Raw genomic sequence first — 24,614 nt, forward strand, 5'->3', positions numbered from 1 at the left:
TATTTGCGTACGACAATGTTCACAGAAAATAGCAATATTAATGACTCATAAAGTAACCGTTTAATGTATGAATGTGGTTACTGCGAAGAAAATTATTCGTCACCTATTTAAAATGTCACTTCCTGACTCCAATACACGGATGAGACTGAACACATAAACATAATGTTTTACATATTTATAACATATACTTTGTTTCATGAGTTTTTAATAATAAAAGTTAAACTATTTTATTAGTTGACCATGTCTATTTCCGAATCATATGTAAATAGCTGTCGCCCGTGACTTCGTCCGCGAGGGATTAAAAAAACTTACTTACGTAGCCTTCTGTGTTCTTCCATACTATGTTCTATATCTGTGCTTAATTTCATAAAGTTCCGTTGAGTCGTTCTGGAGATACCTTCTAAAAACATTCAAACTGTTAGGAAGAAAATCCGACACTGTGCCGGTGTACTTGCGCCTTACTATGTCGTCGTCTATGTCCCCTCACTAATCATTCTGACACTTGACTTTGTAATGAAAGCGCGCTATTCGCGCCAAAGGATTCTAATTAACAGTGTCCAAAAATACATACATCCATTCGTCCAAACATTCTCATTGATAATAATACTAGTAAAATTATTAAGATTATTGTGATAGTAATAGTGGAAAAGGTTATGTGATGTGCGAATTACTTAAAAACCTTCGGTCGTCCTCGATTGTGACTGGAAGAGGTACCGGTACTTCTAAATAAGCGAACTGAGAGTAGTTTTTAAGTATTGATTGATGATACTAAGTTTGTTTCTCCAGTCGACTTGAAATAGTTATTATACATTTTTTTTTCTCAAACTGTTAAAATGGTCAGCTGATTACTGTACGAAAATATTCGTTTTATGTCATACCTTTTGAATCACTACTAACTTCATTAATATTATAGCATTAGTTTTATAATCGTTGGAAAGCCTTCGATATTTTAAGCTATTAGTTACACACTTACACTACAGTGAAAAAAACATGAATTTAAATTAAATCAAATTTTAATTTAGTAAATAAACAAATCACAGATTACACACGTACAGAATAATATTATTACGGAAGAATTTTATTCAATTTCGTCACTTATTTTTTAATGTAATGGTTTTCGTTATATTTTGACGTATGTTTTATCTTCCCCATCCGTGACCACCGTAACCCCGTCCTCCGCCGTGTCCCCAACCACCTCCCCAACCACCTCCGCGACCCCATCCTCCTGTATAACCTCCGCCGCCCCAGCTACCACCGTAGCCACCTCCTCGGCCCCAGTTTCCTCCCCACCTCGACTCTGATGGCTGCAATACCTCAGCATTACCAGGTTGTGGTAACGCCAAGGTGCAGGCCATGTAAATGCACATCAACAGCGCAAAGAATAGTATCTGTAAAGAAAATATGATATATTATTAAAATAATACTCAAAACAAAGCCACAACACATGACCCACGAAGATTTATAAAATATCAATTAAATTTCAAAGGATTTATATGTTTTTATCCCATTTTATTAGTTGCAGTAGTTTGCAAAAATCGTTAGTTTCTGGTTGAGCCTTAAATCGAACCAAGGGGAAACAATCAAAAATTTTAGCCTCCAAAAATGTTGAAAGCGTGTCGTGATATAAAGGTAAAAAAATATTTTAGGAAAGTGCTTAAATTTAAATTTTATTTAAAAATAATATAAATATTTGGTACTTACTGTCTTCATCTTGGCAAGATTCCTCACACAATGGTCGTGGTGGCTGTCGTTGGACATCTATTTATATAGTTTTTAGATAAGCTATGCTCTGACTTATGTGGTGCAGCAAAATGACCCGTAATGCATTTTTTTTCCATCTTATTATAAATTCACAAACAATATTATAAAAAATAAACATACGGCCATAATGAACGTTTGATTCCCCTTTAGAAAGATCCCATTGGCTGGGATTCTAATAAGCATGTTTTTTTTTATATCTAACCATTACCTATATATATGGACAAAATTAGAGTGGACGGTGTCTATATGTATAATAAAAAAGCATATTTCGTACTTATGATTTATTTGCTAACTTTGATTATTTTCAAGCGAATAATATTATTCAAACTATAATAAATTTTAAAGAAATTATGAAGATACTTCAAGGAAGTTGTAAATATATGAATAGTAAACATAATACAACAATGTTAATAATAACAACGCTTCAATGTTTTTGATATCAAGTTTTATAAATAAGCTTATCTTTTTACGGAAATAACAAGAACGAGAATGCTTCAAAACATTCACCTCGTCCCACCTTTATCGTTCATTTCAAATATTATATAATAATAAACTTCAAAATATAACTAAACTAAGAATCAAGAACATATTCATTCACAGGTAATTTGACTATGATAGTAATTTAAAATGTTTATTCATGGTATCAATGTACATACATATATCTGCTTTTCGGTTCCGGTGCATTTCTTGGAGATCGAAGAAAATTTACTATTGCGTTTGGAATTGGCCACCAAAAGGGATTTTAGAAGTTCAAATCCATCAGATGCCAGTTTATGTTGGTAGGGATCCTTCAAAAATTTCTCCTCCGATACCAAAAAAATACTTGTGCATTTGTGATTTTTTGAAAAGTTATGTTGAAGAAAGGAAAACATAAGTGGTACGACCTAAGTTTTTTATGCACAGGTTTTAATTTATTTTGATATAAAATATAAATTAATAAATGAAACAAGTTATCGTTTTGGTTTCAAGAATTTTCTTTTATATTTATTGGAATACAAAAAAGATGATCATTATTATCAACACATTTACTTTTGGTAGTTTCGTTTTTAGAGCTTTGCATTATTAATTTATTAAGTAATTCTGGTCTTGTATTTGTCGTTATCTTGATAGGGGTTATGGTCGTTGAAATGTTTAATTTATTTGTGGTCTTATTTTTGCTAAGTTTCAATATCTGTGATTGAATCCCTGTTTGAGTTTTGGTAGAAGTAATTCCCGATGTAGCTACAGTTGCTTGTGTCGTTATATTATGATTTAGTTCAGATTGTGTATTGTTCATATCTTCATGTTCTTCGTAGTTTGCGGGTGGACGTCTGGGGTTTGTGAATGGTCCAATTAAATATCCACATTCTAATCTATCACCACGTATTCGACATCCATTTTCTGATTCTTCTGATATTTCCTTATTTTCAAGATTATCTATATTCTTATTGTATCCACATAAAATTCTATCGTTCTTTTCTTTGCATATAGTCTCATCGAAACCATAGCCATTTGAATTATTTGACGCTTTTGTAGTTAAGATTTGATTAGTTAGGTTCGATCGTAAATATTGATTGTCAGTAGTATTTTCCGTCTCTCTTGTGACCTCTAGTGTTAAATTCGCTTCATAATCAAGTGGATCAAATAAAATGTGACCAAGTTTAGGAGCACTCTTCACGAAAACAATCATTTCTAATATTGAGCATGCCTGAAATAGTAAGTATAATTATGTTTTAATACAGTAAAATGATAATGCTTACGAAAATCCTTTTATAATATTTGGGCTGTTACTATTATTATTTATGACTTCACACGACGTCGCTGGTAGATGGGTTCATGGCATTTTATGCAAAAAAACTATTCGTCTATTTTTTTAAATTACACGTCGGATTGGGATAAATGATTACATCTTAAATTTTGCTACCTGAAGGTCTGCTCCGCTTAGAAAAAGAGTATATAAAACACGACACTTACCAAGAAACAATATGACATTGTAATTCCAAAAAGTAATGAAAAGATATTGATATTTACATTAAAATTAAAATTAGGTTTTACTATCGTGAAAGTTTTATTACTTGGTACTGACTGCAAAGAGATTCAAATTTATTATGTAGTTGATATAAGCTTAAAGTGTACCATTTATTTGTTTTCAAACATTATATAAGTCAATAAACATACCCTAATGCTCACAAAATTTGAGAATATTTGGTTAAAATTGGTATTGATCAAAATATTTATATTAGGAACAAAAGCCATTTTAAAAATAGTATAAGATAACACAGATCGTTATACACTTACTACAACGTGTACCGGAGAAGGTAAGGTCCTTTGTCTACAAAAACTTACTAACACACGATATTCGGAAATGTTGCCTTAAAATTAATAGTGAATTTGCTCGCTTGCTCTCACATTTAAAGGTTCCTAGTCCTTGATATTTACTTTAATTGTTAATGAAAATGTAAGTAGAGTTTAAATTAAATTGTGAGTCATTATTGGGATTATCCCAGCATGATAACAATAGGCTTGGAATGTAAAATATCAAGTTTTGTATCTTTTTTCTCACAATTAAAAAGTAATGAACGTTGCTATAACATATGCAATAGAGATAATACATAAGTACATTAAGATTATTATTACAGTAATCTCCTAAAAACCTTATATAGACATCAAGTTTGTGCCTTGTTTGTGTTTTATTAATAACTTTAAAAAATAAAAATTTGTTCCTGCTTAGTTTGCCTCTAGCAAGATTCAATTTTGCTATAGATACATGTTAATCCTATAAGTAGTATGAGAAATTTCAAGGTTAATGCCACACCTGATGAGTTCATCAAGAAAATTACTAAAATGATTACATATGTTCCGTAATACAAATGTGCCATCTCCTAAGTCGCTTGACCATCATTGCGGCAGATCCTCAATATTGCCGCTATAATTTTATATTTATAATATTTTTACGTTCTGTTCATAAAAAGTGAAAGCTAAGACTGAGCGACAAATATTTATTATATTGTTATAGAAAATCGATATCTTATTATACTGTAAAAAATTTACTCTCAAGTTACTTTCACTTTTGAAATTCATCGCGCCTGACGAAAAAAACACAATTACAACGTTAAGAATATTGCAGGCGCTTTTAAAACAACATTATTTACATTTTCTTTCACTTAGGTTGGCTTTGTTTTTTTTATGATTTTGGGACAAACGAACAGTGGATTCAAGTGTAAGAAGAGGGAGAGACAGAGAGAGTAATTCAGTTCATTTATCATAAATTGTTTAGTTACAATATTATAATAGAATAAGTGAAATAAAAAAAATGCTTAATATTATAAAGCAGTTTTGTTTTGCGGTTGTAATATAGTAGTACTGTACCAAAGTTACATTGTTCTATAATTGGAAATGCATTAACTTAGTGTTTTACGATAACAGCAATGATCAGTTTCTACGTTAACTTGATTATGGTTAGTCGATTGTGGCTAAAATGTTCTCTGTATTAAAATAATCTTTATTTTTAATTATAATATATAATTTGCAGGTTTTAACAATAACTCCACGTGAAGTAATTGCAAGTTGCGTTAATGCAGATAAAAAAAGAATTAATGAAGTAGAACATTTAAAGGACGATTTAACTAAAGATGACACCACAAAACCGAGGTCTCGCTGTTGTCCTTACGATTTCGATCCTTCGCTTTGTAAAACAGTTGGTGATCGATTACTATGTGGCTACAATAGAAACATAGGAGGTTTTCAAAATGACAACGATGTTGAATTGCAGAATGGATGTCGCATACGTGGGGGTAGGGTTGAATGTGGCTACGTTAACGGTCCTTTTATAAATCCAAGAAGACCACCTATCGATAATATGCTTCCTATGTACGATGATGACAATAGTCCCGTAAATGATGTAAACGGAAGTGGACCTGAGAACGGTAATCATAAAGAAGCTCTAAAACACGTCACATCTCAAAATTTTCGTAAACCTACGACAAGATGTTTAGAAATACGCGAGCGTGTTGTTTGTCGACAATTATAAAACGCGTAAATATAGATGAGTTAAATAGATACGTGAAGAAATTTTTATAGCTGGAATGTTATCAATCAAATGTAACACGCATTAAAGTGTCCCTCATATAAACCTTAAATTACCGTTACTACTATAAAAATATACAAAAAGTCGTTAAAATTATCGAAAGGTAAAATAATTTATTTTTTCATTCATTCATTCGATTTTTTCGCTAAACTTTTTTTTCATTAGGGTTTGCTTCACAATATTTAAAAAATAAGTTTTACCATTCTTCCCTTTAACGCCGGGTTAAATAAAAAATTTCAAGTAATTTGCATACATTTTAATAATTTAATTAATGCTAACGAACATAAAAGTTATCTACAGTTATGTTACGCTACTACATTAATGAGGCAAAATGGCTAAATATTTTTGGCTAATTAAAATAAAATAAATAAAGTCGAGTAAAATAAAACTAAATAAAATAAAATAAATAAGATTACAAACTACAATTGAACCGTCTTTTAAGTCAAGTAAAGTTGACGTAAACGTTATTAATGTTAGTCATTCGAGCGTAGACAGTTGTAATTGCCAATTAATTGGTATAAACAGTTTCTTTTAGAAACTTAGCTGTAATTTTTTTAATTGCTGTAGATTTTTAATCAGTCCATTAAATATTCCAACGCCGACAATCCACTGTGTAATCCCGGTGGTCCATCTTCAGCGAACATTGTGAATATTTCTTTCATTATTGAAGTTTCCGAATCATCTTTAGGAAATACGTAATCCAAAAAGTCCAAGACTGCATCTGGCATACTTCTTTTTTCATCGTTTCCGACCTCGAAAATGTGTTCCAGCCAGTTATCATGACAGCAGCATAGCTTCAAGAATAGAAGGAAAAATATGAGCCTTAAGATTTTTCTTGCTAAGCCCATGGTTCTGAAAAGTAAAATATTTTTGTAAAACCCAATTGCTTGGCTAATCCTTAGTTTATGAGAGAAACATCTATTTTTACAATAATAGTGAAAGGGATGACAGTATGTTTTAAACAGCGTTTTTTTAATGCAAAAGATTAATTCCACTAGTATAATATTATTATTTACTGTATATTTTTTTTATTACGTGGCGGATAGGCTATTGTACGTCAAATGTAAATTATATTTCACTTTCTCTAGGAAAGGATGTAAACAAAACTAATTATTATGCCGTTCATATTTGACGGGCGTGTTATTCGTTATTCGCATGTAGAATGAGGAAGTTGACCAATTTCTAGCTACAGTGTGTTGTTTTTCGGTTGACCTTTTTTATTTTGTAATTTAGCAATTGATAAAATAATTGTTAGATAACGATAACTCCAGTCATTATGTCGACAGATATTTTACATAATGTATTTAAGAATAATATTATTATATTTATGTAGTATTTTTAAAGTATTACTTTTTTTTAGTATCCATATTAAAATGTATATTTACAAATATTTAACAACCTTGTCTATGCATGGCGTCATAGTAAGTATTTATTATTAGAAAAAAAATACTCGCGTGATTTAGTAACGATGACATCACGCGTTAATTATTCTTATGTGAAAAAACCTGTTAACGATCTACATCGGTCAGTTTTTACCTGCGTTATCTAGCTTAGGATATATTAAAAAGACTACGATCTACATTTTAATCTTCATATATCATATTGGATGCTCAAATTAAAGTTTTAAGTTAATTATCATTTTCGTTTAGTGTGAATTTCTAATAAGGAGTTTTCTAAAAAAATATCTCACCAATATACTTTTGATTTATCTAAATAATACTTTGTTAACTGCGAATTTAATCTTTCGTTATAAAAAAAAAGAATTTTATAATTTATCTATCAGTTAAGAAAGATGCGATAACGTAAAGTAGGAAAACTGGTCTCAGCATCACAGTGAGTAATGTATTACGTAATGATTTTCACTTCCACTGTTTACAGAAATTGATGTTACGGCATTGTTTAGCGTAATTTACGCAAATGACCTTAATACGAGTATAGTTTTTAGTATTAAATTTTTACATTACATTTTACATACTGTAGGCGTTATTAATATTGATAAATGGTAAACGTTAAAAACGAAGAACTGAAATTTTATACAATTTTAAAACTACATCCTTCCATATGTTATAATTTAAAAGAGCATAATTTAAGCAATATATTATCGCATGATTTAAAATTACCGCAGGCTTCCACTTCTACGACACATGTAAATTGTGTCATCTCTCTTTATTAAAAAACAGAGCTACAGATATACTATTGTACAGAAGATTCAGCAGTGGAACCTTACTGTAAGTTTACCGACTTTTTATATAATTACCAGTTTTGGTTGTGGCATAAACCAGTGGAACTTGTTTTCAATTCAATATATAACAGCGACATATATTCAAAAATAATTTGTATGTTAATATGCACGGTGGAATTTTTTTGACACCACTTCTAAGGTAAGATATTAGTAATATTGGAAGTTCTCCTATTTTCTAAACTGAAACTCTATCTTATTTTTAAGCTATATAAAATTTTTGTAAAAACTTTATTGACCAATCAATTAATTGAGGAATCAATATATGTCATAACGTCCTAGGGGACTTAATAATTGCATTAAGAGCCTAGACAAATAAATTAGCAATTTGGTCAAGAAAAAAATGGGATTTGAACTAAAAACTCCGACAAGTAAAAGCTGCTAGCAGTCTGACATCCACTAATCCAAAGGATATAAAAGTAATTGAATTTAAAACTTACCAAAACATTACACGACTAGATATTAACCGTTTTACAATCTAAAATGAACTTTATAATCGAATTTCAATATTTCATGATTCACTATCATAATTTCACTGGTCACAGAATTATGTTGATGTAAGAGACGACATTGGAATGGAAGCCGGACAACCTTGCTCGGCGTCCTTTGCGAACTGTCGCACGCGATGCCAACTGATGCTAAACAAGTGCTTACTTTCCACTTCTTCCAAGTGGTGGAGAGAAATGGTTACGAAATATGTAATTACATACTACTTCATTATTTGTAAAAATGGTGTAGTCTCAATGTAATTTAAAATTTCTCTACATAGTCTATTAAAATAAGTTAATATTATTTTTTATATCTTACTAATATTATAAAAGCGAATGTTTGGATGTATGGATGTTTTGTTTGAGGGTTATCTCCGAAACGGCTGAACGAATCTCGATGAAACTTGTCATACATGTAGAACATAGTCTAGACGAACACATAGGCTACTCTTTTTTTAACACCGCGCGGACTGTCGCGGACGACCGCTAGTATTATATAAATGCAAATGTTTGGATGTATGGATGGATGTCTGTTAGAAAGTATGTCCAGAACGGCTGCATGGATCTCTCTGAAATTTAACATGTAGAACATAGTCTGAAAGGATACATAGGCTACTTAAGTTTTTTTTTAATTTGCGTCACGGTCGACAGCTAGCATACAGATTAGTATTAACGATATTTCTTATGTATATGTGCAGTATTGTAGGTATGTTCATTGATGCATAAAGTGTAGGTCGTAGAAAGGGTATTCTCAACAACACATGTGTTGGGACGTACGATAGTAAGTAATTAATATTCTGAATGAGTTTCCACAACCAGTTATTTGACTTTCGAAAGCCTCACATTGTCTCTTTCTTATTATTTATACAGCAATTACTGTTTACATTGTCTATAGTTTACTAATTTTTTTATAAGGTTTCATTTTCGCACAAAACACATTGTTAGAAAAATTAACCAATTAAAGCAAATCTTACTTATATTATAAATGCGAATGTTTGGATTGGATGTTTGTTTAAATATATCCCCAGAACCGCTGCATAGATCTCGTTGAAATTTGGCAAAATGTAGAAGATAGTCTGGAAGACAATAGACTACTGACTTTGTGGGACATGGTTTAAATGAAAGTGTAACTTTTTATGAATAAATATATAACATATAAAAACTTTTATTTTGTTCCGCGCGGACGGAGTCGAGGGCGACAGCTAGTAGTAAATAAAATGACGTGGGATTTCTAATGATGATTTATAGTTTTCCTGCTTTAGATACATGAAATATTGAATAAGGATCTTTTTCACAAAACCTTAACCTAGTTTGTGAAGATCAAATGACCGTAGCGTGTGTATCATGAGGCCATAGAATATTAAAGAATCATTACTTACTGCCTTGATACTTTCCTTTAAACGAGAAATAATCTATTATTGATATCCATTTTCAATCTGAATTTTGTGCAGTGTTGTTCTTTACAAGATGAAATATTTGATTCAGGTATTTATTAGCTTGCAAATAAGTACTGCATTTGTTATATCACGAATCTTAACTGTATTATCAAAGAATAACTTTATTGTATTGACAAAAAAAACTCCCAAATTTTTGTAGGGATAACAGTTATGATGAAAAGTGAATAATGGTGTAATGTGGTTACCTAAATCTGTACATAGTTTTCAAATATTTCTGTTGCATAAATTCACATTTATTTCAAGGTTATTTATTTTTTTAGATTGCTGTTTTAATTGTCAATGTTTATTTTGGATACGCAAAACCGGGAATAAACATTAAGAAACAATTCGAAGTGCAATTTAACCCTACACCGTTTAAATCGTTGGAATTTATTTTTGAAAAATGGTCGAGATTCGGAAAGTTTGGATTAATAAGAAAAATTGCGAAGAGAGATACAAACGATGTAATCGATATATTTAAGTTGCCATCAAATGAAAAGGATAATTTACAAGTGTTACCTGTTAATAAGGAATCAGAAGTTACATTACCAGCCCAGAATTTGGTTATTTTATCAACAGTTCAACCAATACAAAGTACGGAGAAACCGTTACAGGATTCGACAAATAAAGTTGAAATAATACCTGTCGTTGAACCTAGTAATGAAATTGTTGAACCAATAAAACCTTTCCTTCCGATGCCAGGAGGCCAAAACACAATTAGTATTCCTGTTGAAGTAACAACACTGCAACCTGCAAGTACTTCAATACCACTTGTCACTAAACCGGAAATTACTCCAGAACCAACGCCTCTACTTTATACAAATATTCTTCAAACATTAAATATTCCTCAAATGAAAGCAATTAATGATCAAATACCTCAAACTCTATCACCACCAAAGTTCGAAAATCAGAATCTTATTGTGAGGGGATCAAGATTCGCCATGTACTTCGGTTCTATGTTACTACGAATGCTATCACAATACCTTTCCGGGGGCCGTGTCCCTTTAGGAAATTTGCCCGGACAAGAGGTGCCACTTTTATAATAAAAAACAAAGAGTTAGTTTTAAGGTTTAATAAACAAAAGGTTACATTAACAAAATAAATTACGACTTATCCACTTAACGTCTAAAATATCCTCCAAATGATCCGTAACCTCCGTAACCTTGTCCTTGTCCAAAGTTATATTGGCCGTATCCGCCGTTTCCATAACTGCCGTGGCCGTATCCACCATAACCGCCGTGTCCATATCCACTGTGTCCATGTCCATGTCCATGGCCATGGCCATAACCGCTATGTCCACCATAGCCACCGTAACCTTGATCGTAACCGTATCCTCCGCTAAAACCGCCGAGGTTACTATAGTCTCCGCCATAATTAAAACTGCTATGGCCACTAACAATTGTCACAAGAGTTACCATGAAGATTAGGACAAGACTCATCTGAAATAAATAAAATACCTATATTTGTTCATTTATCTATAACTATAAAATAACATGTAATTTGAATATATTTTAATGCGATTAAACTTAATGCAGCCGATTGTTATACAATACTAGCTGTCTCGATAGTCCGTCCTCGCGGAATTAAAAAAAAACCTTAATTTGTGTCCATTGTGTTCTTCCAGACTTTCAGATCTATAGATCCTTTGAGCCATTCTGCTGCTACCTTCTTACAAACATCCATCCATGTATATACATCCAAACATTGGCATTTATAGTATTAATAAGATTTATAAAATAATCCAAAACATCTATGCACGGTGTTTCTAATAACTAGAGTAAAATAATTTGTAGCTATCTGTACGATTTTTTACGGACAGCGTTCTTATACATTTATTTTTAAATAAAATGACCAACTTACATTGGAAACTGCCATTTTGATAATGTCCTTTAAACACCGTTGTGTGGATACTGATCAAATTAAATTTAAACTTCGTTTAAGTATTTATAGGGTCAATAGTCTCGGGATTTTTCACTAGTTATTCACGTTAAACCAGTTTTTTGAAGATGATTTGCTATAACATGTTAGTCAACTTCATAATACTATCATTAAAAAGCTGTTATAAAATGATAGACTGTGGTGATCTTAACTTAAGGTACAATATTCATCTTAATATATTTCTAATATTTTGAAACGATTTTATTGAACTTGTTTTAAAATAATTATTGTAGTCTCGTCGTATAATTCGTTTCCCATTTTAACTTCATATACATTGTGCGTGTTTATTACACATATGAGAATTGGAAAAAATAACAAAGTAGGTGAGTTGTGTATTTCTCTACCCATTCGTAATATATATTTAATGTTTTTGTTATATGTATATATTGTTTGTTATGTGTATATAATGCTTAGTACTAGATTTGTAATAAAGTTATTATTTTTAAATTTGTATTGTTTTCTGTTTTATCAATCACCCTTAAGAGTGTTAAGGGATATTTTTAAGTCCTTTTTGTTTTAAGGTCATAGGTGAAATAGAAATAAATAAATGTACGTTTTGTAAACAAACACGACACTTTTTAATTTACATACTTTTAACAAATAATAAGCAAAATTTATTTACAACAATTTGGTGACACTGTTCCGATCAAAATAATATTCTTCGAAAAACAGTTTTTCATATTTTTAATAGCAATCTACATGATATCTTGTACTCCCATGCAGTCTATAGTCTGTTCTGTGGAATGTTTTAAAAACCTCTTGGTCGCCCGCCTCCAAATCCACCTTGGCCGCCTCCAAATCCACCTTGGCCGCCTCCAAATCCACCTTGGCCGCCTCCAAATCCACCTTGGCCGCCTCCAAACCCACCTTGTCCGAGACCACCAAAGCCTCCTGGACTACCACCAAATGCTCCTGAGCCGCCACCAAACCCGCTTTGTCCGCCACCGAATCCTCCTGGACGGCCACCAAATCCTGAATTACCGCCAAAACCTCCGCCACCGAAACCATTCGGATTTCCCCCTGATCCGCCTTGGCTACCGCCAAATCCTCCGAATCCTCCCGGTCTACCACCGAAACCCCCTTGACCGAAACCGCCTGGCCCACCAAATCCTTGCGCCAAGCTTCCTACTAGTAGCGTCATTAACACTACTAAAATATGGAAACTCTGAAAGTGAATTAAAAATAGCCTTTAAATTTTGCACTATAATAAATTAATTCGAAAAGGAGTTGTAAAAGCGAGGATCATACTAAATATTACCTTAGCTGCTGCCATCGCTGATACCGGGCAAATAAGAGCTCTGAGTAAACATCTAACCTATAAATATGTGGCCTTTATATACACGAATCATATATACTTTATGTTTTTAAGCTTTCCGCTAATTCCCAAAGAGTTTTTACGAAGGTTCTCAAACATTTTGCGAGATACGTCATTGTATCATACGACTACTATGTACGATTTACTAGCTGTTTCCGAAGAAATTGCTCGCGCGAAATTTTTCAAAAAAATAAAATAACTTTACATTTTTTTTGAAAATCGCAGAATATTCTTTGAGCTTTTGTTTCGTGAGAGAATCAGTCGTACACTTGAAAATTTGATATATCTGTTTTATTACAAAGACAATGGAAGAATTGTATTTTTTATTACACTAATGCATGTGACAGACACGCACTAAACAAAACTGTATACAATGTGGAGGAGTAGTGTGTAGTATTTTATGGATCTCTTCGTAATGAAGTAGTAAGTAATTTTTTTGCGCAAGTCTATAATCTGTGGTTTGTGTGTGTGGGTGTGTGTCGGTGGCCTAAGTCTTAAGACTAAAAAATTGGCCTACGTCTAGAAATACCATAACCTGTAAGACGTTCCTGTATTTTCATTTGATTTTAATTTAAAAATTTGTCTCGATTGTAAACTTAACGTTTGGGAGCCTTTTTTTAGCATAGATGAATTATTTAACACAAACTTATTGTTAGAGGTTAGCATAATATGACTAAGGATGACATTGTCGATAACAAATCTCGGAATTGAGACAATCAATATTTGTTGAAGTGACATAACTGTGTTTCCACTGCCGGAACTATCTTACAAAAATATATTTTCGTCCCTCTAATTCGCATTGAATAAACAGAGACAGCAATATGTTTCAACAGTGATTACCCATGGAACTTGATTTTTACATTATTTTATTCGCCAACAAAAGGATAGGTGATGATAGAATATCGTACAACTAAAATAGTTTTTGCTATATGTTTACGTTTGCAAATACCATTTAGTTGGCATATGATTGTTATTTAGGAGATTATTTTTATTTTATGATAAACGGATGGCTGCGTCTTCGACTGCGCGGAACAAATAATTGTAAGTTACTCCCGTACACATTAACTACCTTCCCGTAAAAGTCCCGTCAAAATCGGTCCACCCGTCGGTCGGACAGGTAGACAGATATACAAACATATTAAAATTGGGTTTTCGTTATAAGAAATTGAAATATATGTGTATATTATGTGTACGAAATATGATTTTTTTATACCAATGATGTTTCAAAATTTTAAAATAAAGATTTTTATGCAAATAGGGCAAATGATGTGTCGATAAATAGGCGCCTGTCGTCTTTAGTATAGCAATTGTATTTCCGCGTAATTCTGCATGATGTTACTTTGAAGGACGTATTTAAAATACATAACGTTAAAAATAACACCTATTGAACGAAACAGGCTAAATAAAGCTTAGTTCTATATTCTATTTTTATCAGATAGTGTAAAGTAATTTTAAGTTTAAATTTCCATTAAACGGTTATTTGCGCGATTCCGGATGCCGCCATGCCGGCGGCTGCATTTTAAGTGTAGTTGCGTTTCTATTTACAATGGCTTTATATTAAAAGATTTGCATACTAAAACATAGTTCTGCACTATATAAAAATAGAAAAATATTTAATAAAATATATGATTTGATTACATTTATAAACTACACTAAGAATGGATGAAACATCGAAATTGAAAGAAGAAAAATAATTAACACCTATTTATTTTCATATGAGACATATGGCTTATCCTTGTTGACTTTCTTAACAAAGTAATTAATATCAGGATACGACCAGATCGGCTTGTGGAGATGTGCAGGGAATCCGTCGCAGGCATAATGTGGATAAGTATTCAGTCCATGTATTAAAGACGGAGGTTGGTAGGGTCTTAGATACCCAAATTTATCGTCAGATTTTACGTCCGTTTCTTTAACTGGTTTTACTTTGTCATCGAAAGAAACCATAGGTTTCCAATAATTGTATTCTGGGTATTCATTGTCTTCATGCTGATTTTCTACATAATTATCACCTTGTACTGCACAAAGACCCAAAGTATAAATCACACATATTAATACACTAAAGAATATATTCATCTTGATCGTTGTTAAATAAATGTGTTACTGGATACAGTTTTCTGACAGGTCTTTTTAAATATTAAATATCATGGAACTTACTGCTAATTATACTCATATCTGTGCTAGTGGGAAAAGCCAACAATTTTCTATTTTTATCTTTATTGCTTTGTCCTCGTGGAAGTAATGGTAAAGATAATTATTAGTTTTGAGTCGTCTGATGGAAATTCCTCCTACACATTGTAAGTAGCAAGTGCGGCGAAGACTGAGTTCTGTGACATATTATCAGTATGGAATTATTTTCTGATAGGAAAGTTAAGTCCGATTGTTTATAAATTTTTTTTTCACACATTTATCTTTAAAACTGACATAATTATTATTATATTTAGCAACTAATAGAATATGGTATATGTTGCAATGCCAAAGTACGCAAATTAATATTTAATTATACTTTTGCTTTTTATGTTTTCGGGTCATTATTCTGAGTCACATTCTCCGCAATCATCATCATCGTCCTCATCATCGTCATCTTCGTCATTATCATATTTGGGTTGATACTTGTCCTCATCATCATCATCATCATTATTTGGTTCATACTCATATTTACTACTCGATTTGTACTTATTGTTTTCTTCAGGTTCATTCTCATCATCATACTTTGCGCTGTTCTTCCCCTCATATTCTGTTTCATTTTCGTCATCACCTGTTGCTTCGCATTCCTCGTCTATTATCGTATTTTCTGTATAACAGTCTTGGGATTCATAACCTGATTCTTTATTGTCAGATGGGTTGTATTGGTTTTCGGGAACTTTCGGGTATGGTCTTCCAATGCATACGTTGCAGTTATCATTAATTAAGTCATCGTAGACTTCTGGTATAAAAAAACCTTTATTATCATACCCCTGTTGATACGAACAGGGGTTTGATTCGCAAGTACTGATATAAAGGTAAAGCGCGAAACACGCGGCTGTAATCTGTGAAGCAAACAAATTGTATTATTATAACTGTTGCCCGCATTTTTGATTAAATTACTAAAATTAAATAAATTTTACGCCTACATACAACAACATAAACATCGGTCTAGCTGTTTCGGAGAATCTGACGTAACGAGGACTAGTAGACATACAGCCATTCAAACATACCCACAAAAAAAACTCACTATATACATATAAACAAATTTACATATGCGTAAACTACATTTTTTTATACCAAAAGGTGGCAAACGAGCGAGCAGTCACCTGAAATCGCTGAAATAGCGAACTGACTGCTGTCCATAAACATACGCAATTGCATATGCGTTGCCTACCTTTAATCGACGGAGGAGAGGATGCACAGAAAGAAAATATCTTCCCTTTCCATGCATCCTCTCATCCGCAAAATCCACTACCACTTCCCATCCTTTCCTTATAAAGAAAATGATGGGAAGGGAAAGAGGACTAAATTAGGCCTCCGGGACGCACACTCATCAGACGAAACGCACACTCATCAGACGAAACGCGGAATTGCTTCCACTTCACGCCTGCCTTCTGTGTGGTCGTGGTATTTCACCGGGCGAGGCGGGCCGATTCCTGTATCAAGTAAAAATTTATATTTTGTTATGAGTAATATCGTTAAATTAACTTCAATTTTATTTGCCCAGATATTTGTATTATAACTTTAGTGATGAATTAAAATAATCAATAGGTAAATAACATAGCAACTACGTTCAATAAAATTTAAACTATATAAATATTGGATAAACACGTACTTTGATTGACATTATGTTTGTTTTCTTTTAGGTACTTTAAACGTGTTACTTTATGTCAGTGTGTTATTATTTATACTGTTTTATATCACTTTTCTTAATTGGATTGTTTAAACAAGTACAGCTAAAATACGATTACCATATAATATGTTTTAAATGATAGCCGTCAATTAAAAAAAAAGATATGAAAAGGAACAGTATATTTCAATTCTGGATAACGATATCAATTTTCAATTTAATTAGTTTTCCAGATAATTTTTTGGTTTATTACTTGTTTTTTTTTAATTGTTGCGATAAAAGTTTTATTTATAATTTAGTCAATATTTAACAAAAAGCTCTTACGTTTTGAAAGCACAATAAAGAATCATAGAAAGCTCTAACTCTTTATTGATTTGAGATTTGTTATCGTTAATAGAAACCTGATGTATTCTTTTGATATCGCAGTGGTGTGGCAGCTTTGCTTTTACAAGCGTATTCCATTTACTTAAGAATGTAATAAATATTCTAGTAAACCTAAATTGGGATATGAAAAGATTGTATATGTAAACTCAGTCACTTACCAAGACTTTTGCAGGCGCTATTTTACGTTCCTGCCGAATTACATGTACGAAATTGTCTCTAAAATTTCCAATACAATAAGTTGGATAACTATGGTTTTTTGTCAGATTTTTTTATTGGAAACCCACACTAAGATTGTTATGATTATGTTACATAGAGCATATGATACAAACGAAACATATATTTCCAATTATCAATATTTATTGTTTAAATCCATGAAAGTCTACGAGATATTTCTTTAACATAATAAGTGATACAAATCAAGATTATTCACGAGGAACACGAAGCATTAACACATCTGGTGGAGCTAATTGCAGTAGAAAGAATTTGTCCTATATTGAACACTGAGGAATTGTTCTCTGCACGAATATTGTTGGTCACCCTGCTTGATGTTATTGAATTTATTTGTCTCGTGTCACGGACGGACGCTTCAATGTTTGACATTATAAAAACGAAGATGATGCATATCGCCAGCTTCTGCAAAATAAATACTTCATTATATTGTACGCAGTATTGCAGAAGAAATATTTTTAAATAATATCCATCTGCTTTCTTTAAAGCTTCGCTTTGAACGATTTCATCAGAAATTGGTGACAGATGTTTTTAATACAAACGAAACCAAAAAAGACGTAATAAAAGTTTAAAAATAATTAATGGTCATGGAATTAAAACATTTTATTTTTAAAATTCCAACCTTCGCTAGTCGGAGAGGCACCTCAAGTAGAAGATTAAATAAGAGAAAAATTTAATAACTTAAATTACATTTGTGTACTATTTTAATTTTAGTATTGTACGTTCCTTATTTAATATTTTTAGTGTTTATTACATATTACTAAACGCAAGAACATCTGGACATGTTAATATATTTATCAAATTCGATATATCAGTAATAAATAAGAACGTAAATAAATAAATAAAATATGAAATTCCGCAAACTTACTTTAGCTTCCATTATGAAAGTATTATACTGAAGTTGCGGGTTTCCATCTATTTATATTTTATAATAAGAAGGGTAATGAGGCTGCTTGATAATTTTCATCATTAATACACAATTGGGGACACACAGATAATTAAAACCATTATTCTCATAAGATATAGCAATAAAAAGATTAATTGAGGTGCTAGAAGCCTCGTGGTTATTGTTACGGAAAAAGACATGGAATTGTGACTTCGAACCCCCCAAACCCGTTTCAACTGTTGTCGTGAACCATGAATTATTTTATAGACGCAATAAAATGTTAGAAAAAATGTTAGAATGAGATTTAGGTCTGCCAGCGGAGCTAGACAAAGTGCATTCGCTCCGAGGAGAATTCCATAACGAACTTCAAAAATGTTTAGAACGGACAATAACTTTCGATATTTTAGGTAATTGTCGCGCGTCTAGATAAGCTGAATCTTACCATAGTTACACTGGACCAAAATCTAAACACCTAGACTCGATCCCTGCCATGTATTTATATGTTTTTCGAGTTATGATATTAATGTGTTCATTTATTCAACGTTCTTACGGCTAGGGAAAACATTGTGATGCAACTTGTACATATCTATGAAGAAACGTAGGAATTCAATTTCTTCAGATATAAACTATAATGCTCTTTTATAGACATTTGCAGAAAAAAAATTGACAGAAATATTGCCAGGTAGTTAGTTATTTGTATTGAAATGCGTTTAAGTCCATTTTTAAGTAAATATTCTTAAGGAATAACATCTTTTCATGCAAACTTTAATTTCCCTATTTAGACCTTTAAGAGTATAAATTGCTTCAAGGCCTTTTATATTGTTCATCTTGTTGTTATAAAACAAAAATACAAATTATGAAGTTAGATACGATTGAAATTGTATACCAGAGCAAAAATGGTAATTTCCAAGTGATGACTTATCTATCCGTTTATAATTAGTGACCTTTTGGCACTTTTTTAGACACTGACAGGAGAATGCTAACGCTAACATAATTTACTTTGACTTGAGGTCACCGGGTCTATTGAGAGAAATTTTGTGGAACCCTAAAAAAACGTTTTTAGGGTTCCTTACCTCATAGTAAAAGAACGGAACCCTTATAGGATCACTTTGTTGTCCGTCCGTCTGTCTGTCAAGACCCTTTTTCTCAAAAACGCGTGGAGGTATCAAGCTGGAATTTATATTAAATACTCAGATATGCGGTCGCTAGGTGCTGTGAAAAAATAAAACTTCTAAACCAACGCAATCAAAAGATACAACTATTTATGTCGCAAATTTACGCAAATTTTCGACATTTGCAAGGGAATCAAAACCTACAGGGTACTTCTCGTGAACTTAGAATCTTGAAATTTGGCACAAAGCAACGTCGTAAAGCACAGATAATGGAAAAATTGCGGAAACCGTAAATTTTAGTTCCATGATAAAAAAAAAAAAAATTTAATTGCGTAATAGGGTACTTCCTTTCGACCTAGAATCTTGAAATTTGGTATGAAGCAATGTGTTACAGAACATATAAAGTAAAAATTCAAAAACAGTAAATGTTTAGTTTCATCATATAATAAAAACATTTTATAATTTGGAACTTAGTAATCCCCATCCTCGTGAAGGCGTAGAGGTATTACTCAGGTCAATAATACGCGTCAACGCAATGAAAAGAAAAAGCAATTTAAGTCGCATATTTCCAAACCAGCAACTACTCACAGAGTTATCGAAACCTACTTTTATTCGACCTAAAATCTTGAAATTTGGTTTGAAGCAATAGCTTATAGCACATATAAAAGAAAAATTCTGATAAGCCTTAAAAAAATTGTTATATAACATTAAATAAATAAATAAATAAAAAAAATATTTTTTGAAATTATAAACTTTTCATTATTTTTAACTATGACTCGATTTAGTGGTAGGTGAACTTTTACTTGTACCTACAATTTTGTTCGGAACCCTCGGGGCGCGAGTCTGACTCGACCAGGGTTTTTCTTTTGTTTTTTTGGTGCGAGATACAATGCCGCTCCACAAAATAACTCAAGCGAATAATGCTACACTTAGGCTTTCTTTACGGAAGTAATTCCAAATTTAAACATATTCATTTCCTTTGGTCCCGCAATATGGTAGTAGTAGTCTATTTATATATATATATCACAGTTATTTGCTTTAGGTAGTCTAAATGCGATCATGTGATTTTAAATATAATAGGCGATTTCTTGATTTACATAGCAGTTTAATACATATCAATTTGGCTCATAACTTCAAAATGATTAATAATTTATTCCCCATAAAAACCTCGAGTGTACATATAAAGTTAAAAAATAAATATCCCAACAGGTATGTAACCGTAAAAAACTTGTATCAAGTACTTACTTACACTGTGAATATAATTTAAATACGTGGTCAAAAAACTACGTTAACACGATTTACACCAAGTATTTTAAACGAAATTTGGTTAGTGTTTGCAATAAATCAATATTTTTTTTTATTTCTACAGGCTCTCTGGGACGTGTACAACGTACTATCGCGGAATCTTTGATCGAAAATATAACGATTTAACCGAACTTACCTCTATTCAAAGTAGCGTTTAGGCGCTAGAGACCTTAAAAGTTTATTAACTATTAGCTGTGCCCGCGACTTCGTCCGCGTCTTATACTGGCTTCGGATAATTTATTAGGATTTTATTCTTTAGGCTAATCATTTTACATTAACTTATAAAAAGTTACAACAAAACATATTAAACTTACAAAACATTCTCAGTAACCTTACGTAAAAACTTTCATTGTTATTTTACACCATTCAGGGTAAAACTTCTACTAACTTTAAATATCATATTTATAGATTATATCAAATTAACAGCCTAATAAAATCAATTTTAACTTTCTAGCAGTAAAAATGAAGATATACTATACAACTTTTCATCCCCTCTTTCTAACCTTTAAATCCCTTTATTCGCATTAAAGTAGCCTTTGTCCTTTCTCAAGCACAACACTCTGTCCCCGATCTGAGTACTAAATTTCATTTAAATCAGTATAGTTTTGGCTATCGTTAGACAAGATCGCTAGTTCTTCACAATAATTATTCATATCTTAGATCACATATCACTATTACGTCGTCCGACTTTAGCCTCTGTTGCATTAACCATCAAAACTAGCAATCTAAAATGATAGTATAATATTATCATTTATGATGCATGCGAAAAGAATAGAGAAGTTGCCATTCCAAAATAAATTTATTCCATATTGTGTAACACAATACTAAAAATTCAAAGTTTATACAAATACATACATAATATAGTTTTAGTTCTGTATGAATAAACATAAGCTGATGTAGGATGTCTTCTGGCTTTTACTGTTTTGATTTTGGTGGGTTAGAACACGTAGGACATTCTTGAAGGCTAACAATCGTACCAGTAAGTATCTGACCTAAGTTGTAAGCCTCTGAATTGTCGGTGGCTTCCACATTGTTGGTAGAACTGGCGTTAAGTGTACTGTTAACCTGTCTTACATTACGGATGATGCTCATTTCAGCGAATTGGAACATCAAAACGACAACTATTAAAAACGTGACCATTTTCTGCAAAAAAAAGTATATTTAGTGATTCCATTCAATGTTTTTATTAGTAAAATACTTTATAATACTCATAATGGTAATGCAATCGGTACTTCTAAAGACATATTCAAAAGCTTTTATCAGTCCTTATTGATTTTAGAGTTGCTACTAAATATGGGAATAATAGTCTCACTGAATGAAGTTTGGAAAAATTATTTTTGTTTACTTTTGTCAGCTCTCAGACTAATACAATTACGAATCTAACCTTGAATTTCTTCTAAAATAGACTATAACATCGTCTTACTTACTGCCTCAAACAAATACATTAAACAGCAATTTAATAAAATACATTAACATACCTTTGATTCCATTGTGAATGTTGCTTAGGTAATTTCCAAAGTAAAATTGCCTGTTGATGTGCCCTGTTGTCAATACTTATTTATATAGCACGATGTCGCGGTAATGAGGCTGATTGATAGGAAACAAAAATACTTATTGATTTAATTGTATAAATTATTATATAATCTTGATATTATTATGCAAGTTAATTAGCTCAATATTATCTGCACTAATTAAGCATATTATCACAAATAAAAGACCTTGTTCGCAAGTACTAGGATGAGCAATGTGTGAATTGCCATATGATAGCTGGTAGAGAGACATTATTAAAAATTGTGCCGACTAAGCGTTGAAAATAATGAAGAGAGAGAATAGACCAAATCTGTTAACAACAAATAATGTCAACTTTTGGTAATTAATTATTTTAAAACATAAAAATATTTATAACATCGTACTAATTAATGTATTGTAGATAATTCATTATAATCAATAATTAATATGCAATTTAGTATTCCATGTTGTTAATTAACGCGCCAATGATTGCTATAAATAATGTCAGCAAACGACAAAAAGCAACTTCTGTTTTAAGAAATCAGACAGACATATATATGTATAACATGGGAGTAAAAGTAAGTTTACGAAACATTTCATGAATAAATTTTCACGTTGCATTTTACTATGAAACTATTACTGTCTCAGATTTAGTTTATCGCACAGTAAGTTCAATGTAAGATGTTAGGCCGAGTACTTTTCAATCCACCCTCGTATTTGTAGATGTGTTATCTATTGTATTAGAAAATAAGCTCCCATTTCATTGCAATTTTATGAACACATAGGTTACTATTTAAGTTTTTTTTATAGTTTCATGCGGATGGAGTCGCGGGAAACAACTAGAAATTTATGTTTTGTTCGAAAAGAATTTCAATGTTTGTATATTTTAATGTATTTTCAGGTTGCCGCTGTATACCTGGTTCTGATCATTTGCACATTCCAAGATGTTGAAGTAAAAAGTATGAGAGTGTCAAGACAAGTTACTTCTGATTTTCAAAGCCAAGTTACAAACAGCGTGAACGCAAGTGATAATTCTTTAGCGGAGAACGTTGGACAAGTTATTGATGGTACAACATTTAACTTACAGCTATGCCCTACTTGTTCTGGACAATCTAAGTCTTAACATCTAAACTGCCTGAATTCGAAATAACGATAAATATCAATCAGTCCTGGAAAATTGTTGTTATTAACGTTTAATACATTTGAATAGCATTACAAGTTAATGTTTTATTTTAAACTAGTGACCCATCCCTACTTCACATGGGTGGCAAAGTCTAAACATCTGATCTCTCATATCAGTAGTACTTCTTCCCGGTGACGTACAATCCTGTAAAAACCTTGTAAACACGGGCGCGACCGCTCCGCGAACATGTTTTTCTGTAGCACCTATTGTTTGTGATCGTGAGTGATATCTTCTACACTATTGGTCAGAATTATATACCTTCTGTAAAGGCATTTTAATCTACATAAAATTTCTCTAATAACTAACACATTTATGTTGATATGGAAATTAAAATAGAAAAAATTGCGCCGCTAATGACATTCGATTTCAATTACTTTCTCTTAAGCAAAACTTGCTTATTGTGACGTAATTGTATAAGATAGCGATATGCCATTTATACTTTTTTTGTAGAACTTTTGTAAGATCTAGAATTCTCTGATACATCATTATTACATAGGTCTAATGGTTTAGCCAGCGTAAGTCACAAAGGCTAATTGGGTTCAGAAACACGCTGTTTATTCATGTATACTAAACTTGAATTACTATGAAGTATATACACAAACCATGTGGAATACATAACCTACATAATGATGAAAACCGTATTTTGATCCCTTTCATGGTTTAGCAGAACGCTTGATTCAAACAAAGTTCACGAAAAGCGACTTTCGTTTGACATTTATAGATAAAGATATTATTCAATCCAATATTTCTTAAAGTGATTGTACCGCCCCCGGCGCTGATTTAAGATAACTATAGAACGGTTACATACCTGTTGGGAGATTTTTTTTAACTTTATATGTACACTCGAGGTTTTTATGGGGAATACATTGAAAATTACACAAAATTATTAATCATTTTGAAGTTATCAGCAAAATTGATATGTATTAAACTGCAATGTAAATCGCTGT

General features: G+C 31.9%; 9 protein-coding genes across 13 annotated transcripts; 3 read left to right on the top strand and 6 right to left on the bottom strand.

The window, feature by feature from the left end:
* Window positions 1-1,041: 1,041 nt before the first annotated feature.
* Window positions 1,042-1,813, bottom strand: LOC106114206 (major prion protein). Its single transcript, XM_013307313.1, has 2 exons — window positions 1,702-1,813; window positions 1,042-1,388 (listed from the first exon to the last, which is right to left on the bottom strand). The coding sequence occupies exons 1-2, from the start codon at window positions 1,756-1,758 to the stop codon at window positions 1,140-1,142; spliced, it is 306 nt and encodes a 101-aa protein (XP_013162767.1). The 5' UTR covers window positions 1,759-1,813; the 3' UTR covers window positions 1,042-1,139.
* Window positions 1,814-2,725: 912 nt separating this feature from the next.
* Window positions 2,726-3,751, bottom strand: LOC106114193 (uncharacterized). Its single transcript, XM_013307299.1, has 2 exons — window positions 3,715-3,751; window positions 2,726-3,448 (listed from the first exon to the last, which is right to left on the bottom strand). Exons 1-2 carry the CDS (start codon window positions 3,730-3,732, stop codon window positions 2,726-2,728), a joined length of 741 nt encoding a protein of 246 aa, XP_013162753.1. The 5' UTR covers window positions 3,733-3,751.
* Window positions 3,752-5,096: 1,345 nt separating this feature from the next.
* Window positions 5,097-5,878, top strand: LOC106114194 (uncharacterized). The gene is made up of 2 exons (XM_013307300.1): window positions 5,097-5,198; window positions 5,273-5,878. Exons 1-2 carry the CDS (start codon window positions 5,169-5,171, stop codon window positions 5,768-5,770), a joined length of 528 nt encoding a protein of 175 aa, XP_013162754.1. The 5' UTR covers window positions 5,097-5,168; the 3' UTR covers window positions 5,771-5,878.
* A 190-nt stretch (window positions 5,879-6,068) lies between these two features.
* On the bottom strand, window positions 6,069-8,661 carry LOC106114207 (uncharacterized). Of its 2 annotated transcripts, none has more exon segments than NM_001312426.1 (2): window positions 6,069-6,679; window positions 8,507-8,661. In NM_001312426.1, a coding segment is annotated over 1 exon segment (273 nt). In that variant the 5' UTR covers window positions 6,676-6,679; window positions 8,507-8,661; the 3' UTR covers window positions 6,069-6,402.
* A 1,351-nt stretch (window positions 8,662-10,012) lies between these two features.
* Window positions 10,013-11,047, top strand: LOC106114192 (uncharacterized). Its single transcript, XM_013307298.1, has 2 exons — window positions 10,013-10,039; window positions 10,272-11,047. Exons 1-2 carry the CDS (start codon window positions 10,022-10,024, stop codon window positions 11,031-11,033), a joined length of 780 nt encoding a protein of 259 aa, XP_013162752.1. The 5' UTR covers window positions 10,013-10,021; the 3' UTR covers window positions 11,034-11,047.
* A 3-nt stretch (window positions 11,048-11,050) lies between these two features.
* LOC106114200 (keratin-associated protein 19-2-like) lies at window positions 11,051-11,888 on the bottom strand. The gene is given in 2 exon segments (NM_001312398.1): window positions 11,051-11,429; window positions 11,851-11,888. Coding segments are annotated over 2 exon segments (336 nt in total). The 5' UTR covers window positions 11,866-11,888; the 3' UTR covers window positions 11,051-11,108.
* Window positions 11,889-12,558: 670 nt separating this feature from the next.
* On the bottom strand, window positions 12,559-13,290 carry LOC106114197 (WW domain-containing protein C660.06-like). 2 transcript variants are annotated; one of them, XM_013307303.1, is made up of 3 exons: window positions 13,187-13,290; window positions 12,784-13,093; window positions 12,559-12,741 (listed from the first exon to the last, which is right to left on the bottom strand). In XM_013307303.1, exons 1-3 carry the CDS (start codon window positions 13,199-13,201, stop codon window positions 12,677-12,679), a joined length of 390 nt encoding a protein of 129 aa, XP_013162757.1. In that variant the 5' UTR covers window positions 13,202-13,290; the 3' UTR covers window positions 12,559-12,676. The 2 variants fall into 2 exon arrangements, with proteins under 2 accessions (XP_013162757.1, XP_013162756.1); XM_013307302.1 differs by having other exon boundaries at window positions 12,559-13,093.
* A 1,642-nt stretch (window positions 13,291-14,932) lies between these two features.
* Window positions 14,933-17,153, bottom strand: LOC106114195 (nuclear polyadenylated RNA-binding protein 3-like). Its single transcript, XM_013307301.1, has 2 exons — window positions 17,046-17,153; window positions 14,933-16,272 (listed from the first exon to the last, which is right to left on the bottom strand). The coding sequence occupies exons 1-2, from the start codon at window positions 17,055-17,057 to the stop codon at window positions 15,775-15,777; spliced, it is 510 nt and encodes a 169-aa protein (XP_013162755.1). The 5' UTR covers window positions 17,058-17,153; the 3' UTR covers window positions 14,933-15,774.
* A 5,459-nt stretch (window positions 17,154-22,612) lies between these two features.
* Window positions 22,613-23,702, top strand: LOC106114209 (uncharacterized). 3 transcript variants are annotated; one of them, XR_001227704.1, is made up of 2 exons: window positions 22,613-22,844; window positions 23,386-23,470. XR_001227704.1 is itself a non-coding variant. In XM_013307317.1 (2 exons), exons 1-2 carry the CDS (start codon window positions 23,042-23,044, stop codon window positions 23,605-23,607), a joined length of 243 nt encoding a protein of 80 aa, XP_013162771.1. In that variant the 5' UTR covers window positions 23,034-23,041; the 3' UTR covers window positions 23,608-23,702. The 3 variants fall into 3 exon arrangements, 1 of the variants encoding a protein (XP_013162771.1); XR_001227703.1 differs by lacking the exon at window positions 23,386-23,470 and adding an exon at window positions 22,993-23,028; XM_013307317.1 differs by lacking the exon at window positions 22,613-22,844 and adding an exon at window positions 23,034-23,062 and having other exon boundaries at window positions 23,386-23,702.
* Window positions 23,703-24,614: the final 912 nt, after the last annotated feature.

Source organism: Papilio xuthus, unplaced genomic scaffold, assembly GCF_000836235.2.
Source record: "Papilio xuthus unplaced genomic scaffold, Pxut_1.1 DF828142.1, whole genome shotgun sequence".
NCBI lineage: Eukaryota > Metazoa > Arthropoda > Insecta > Lepidoptera > Papilionidae > Papilio > Papilio xuthus.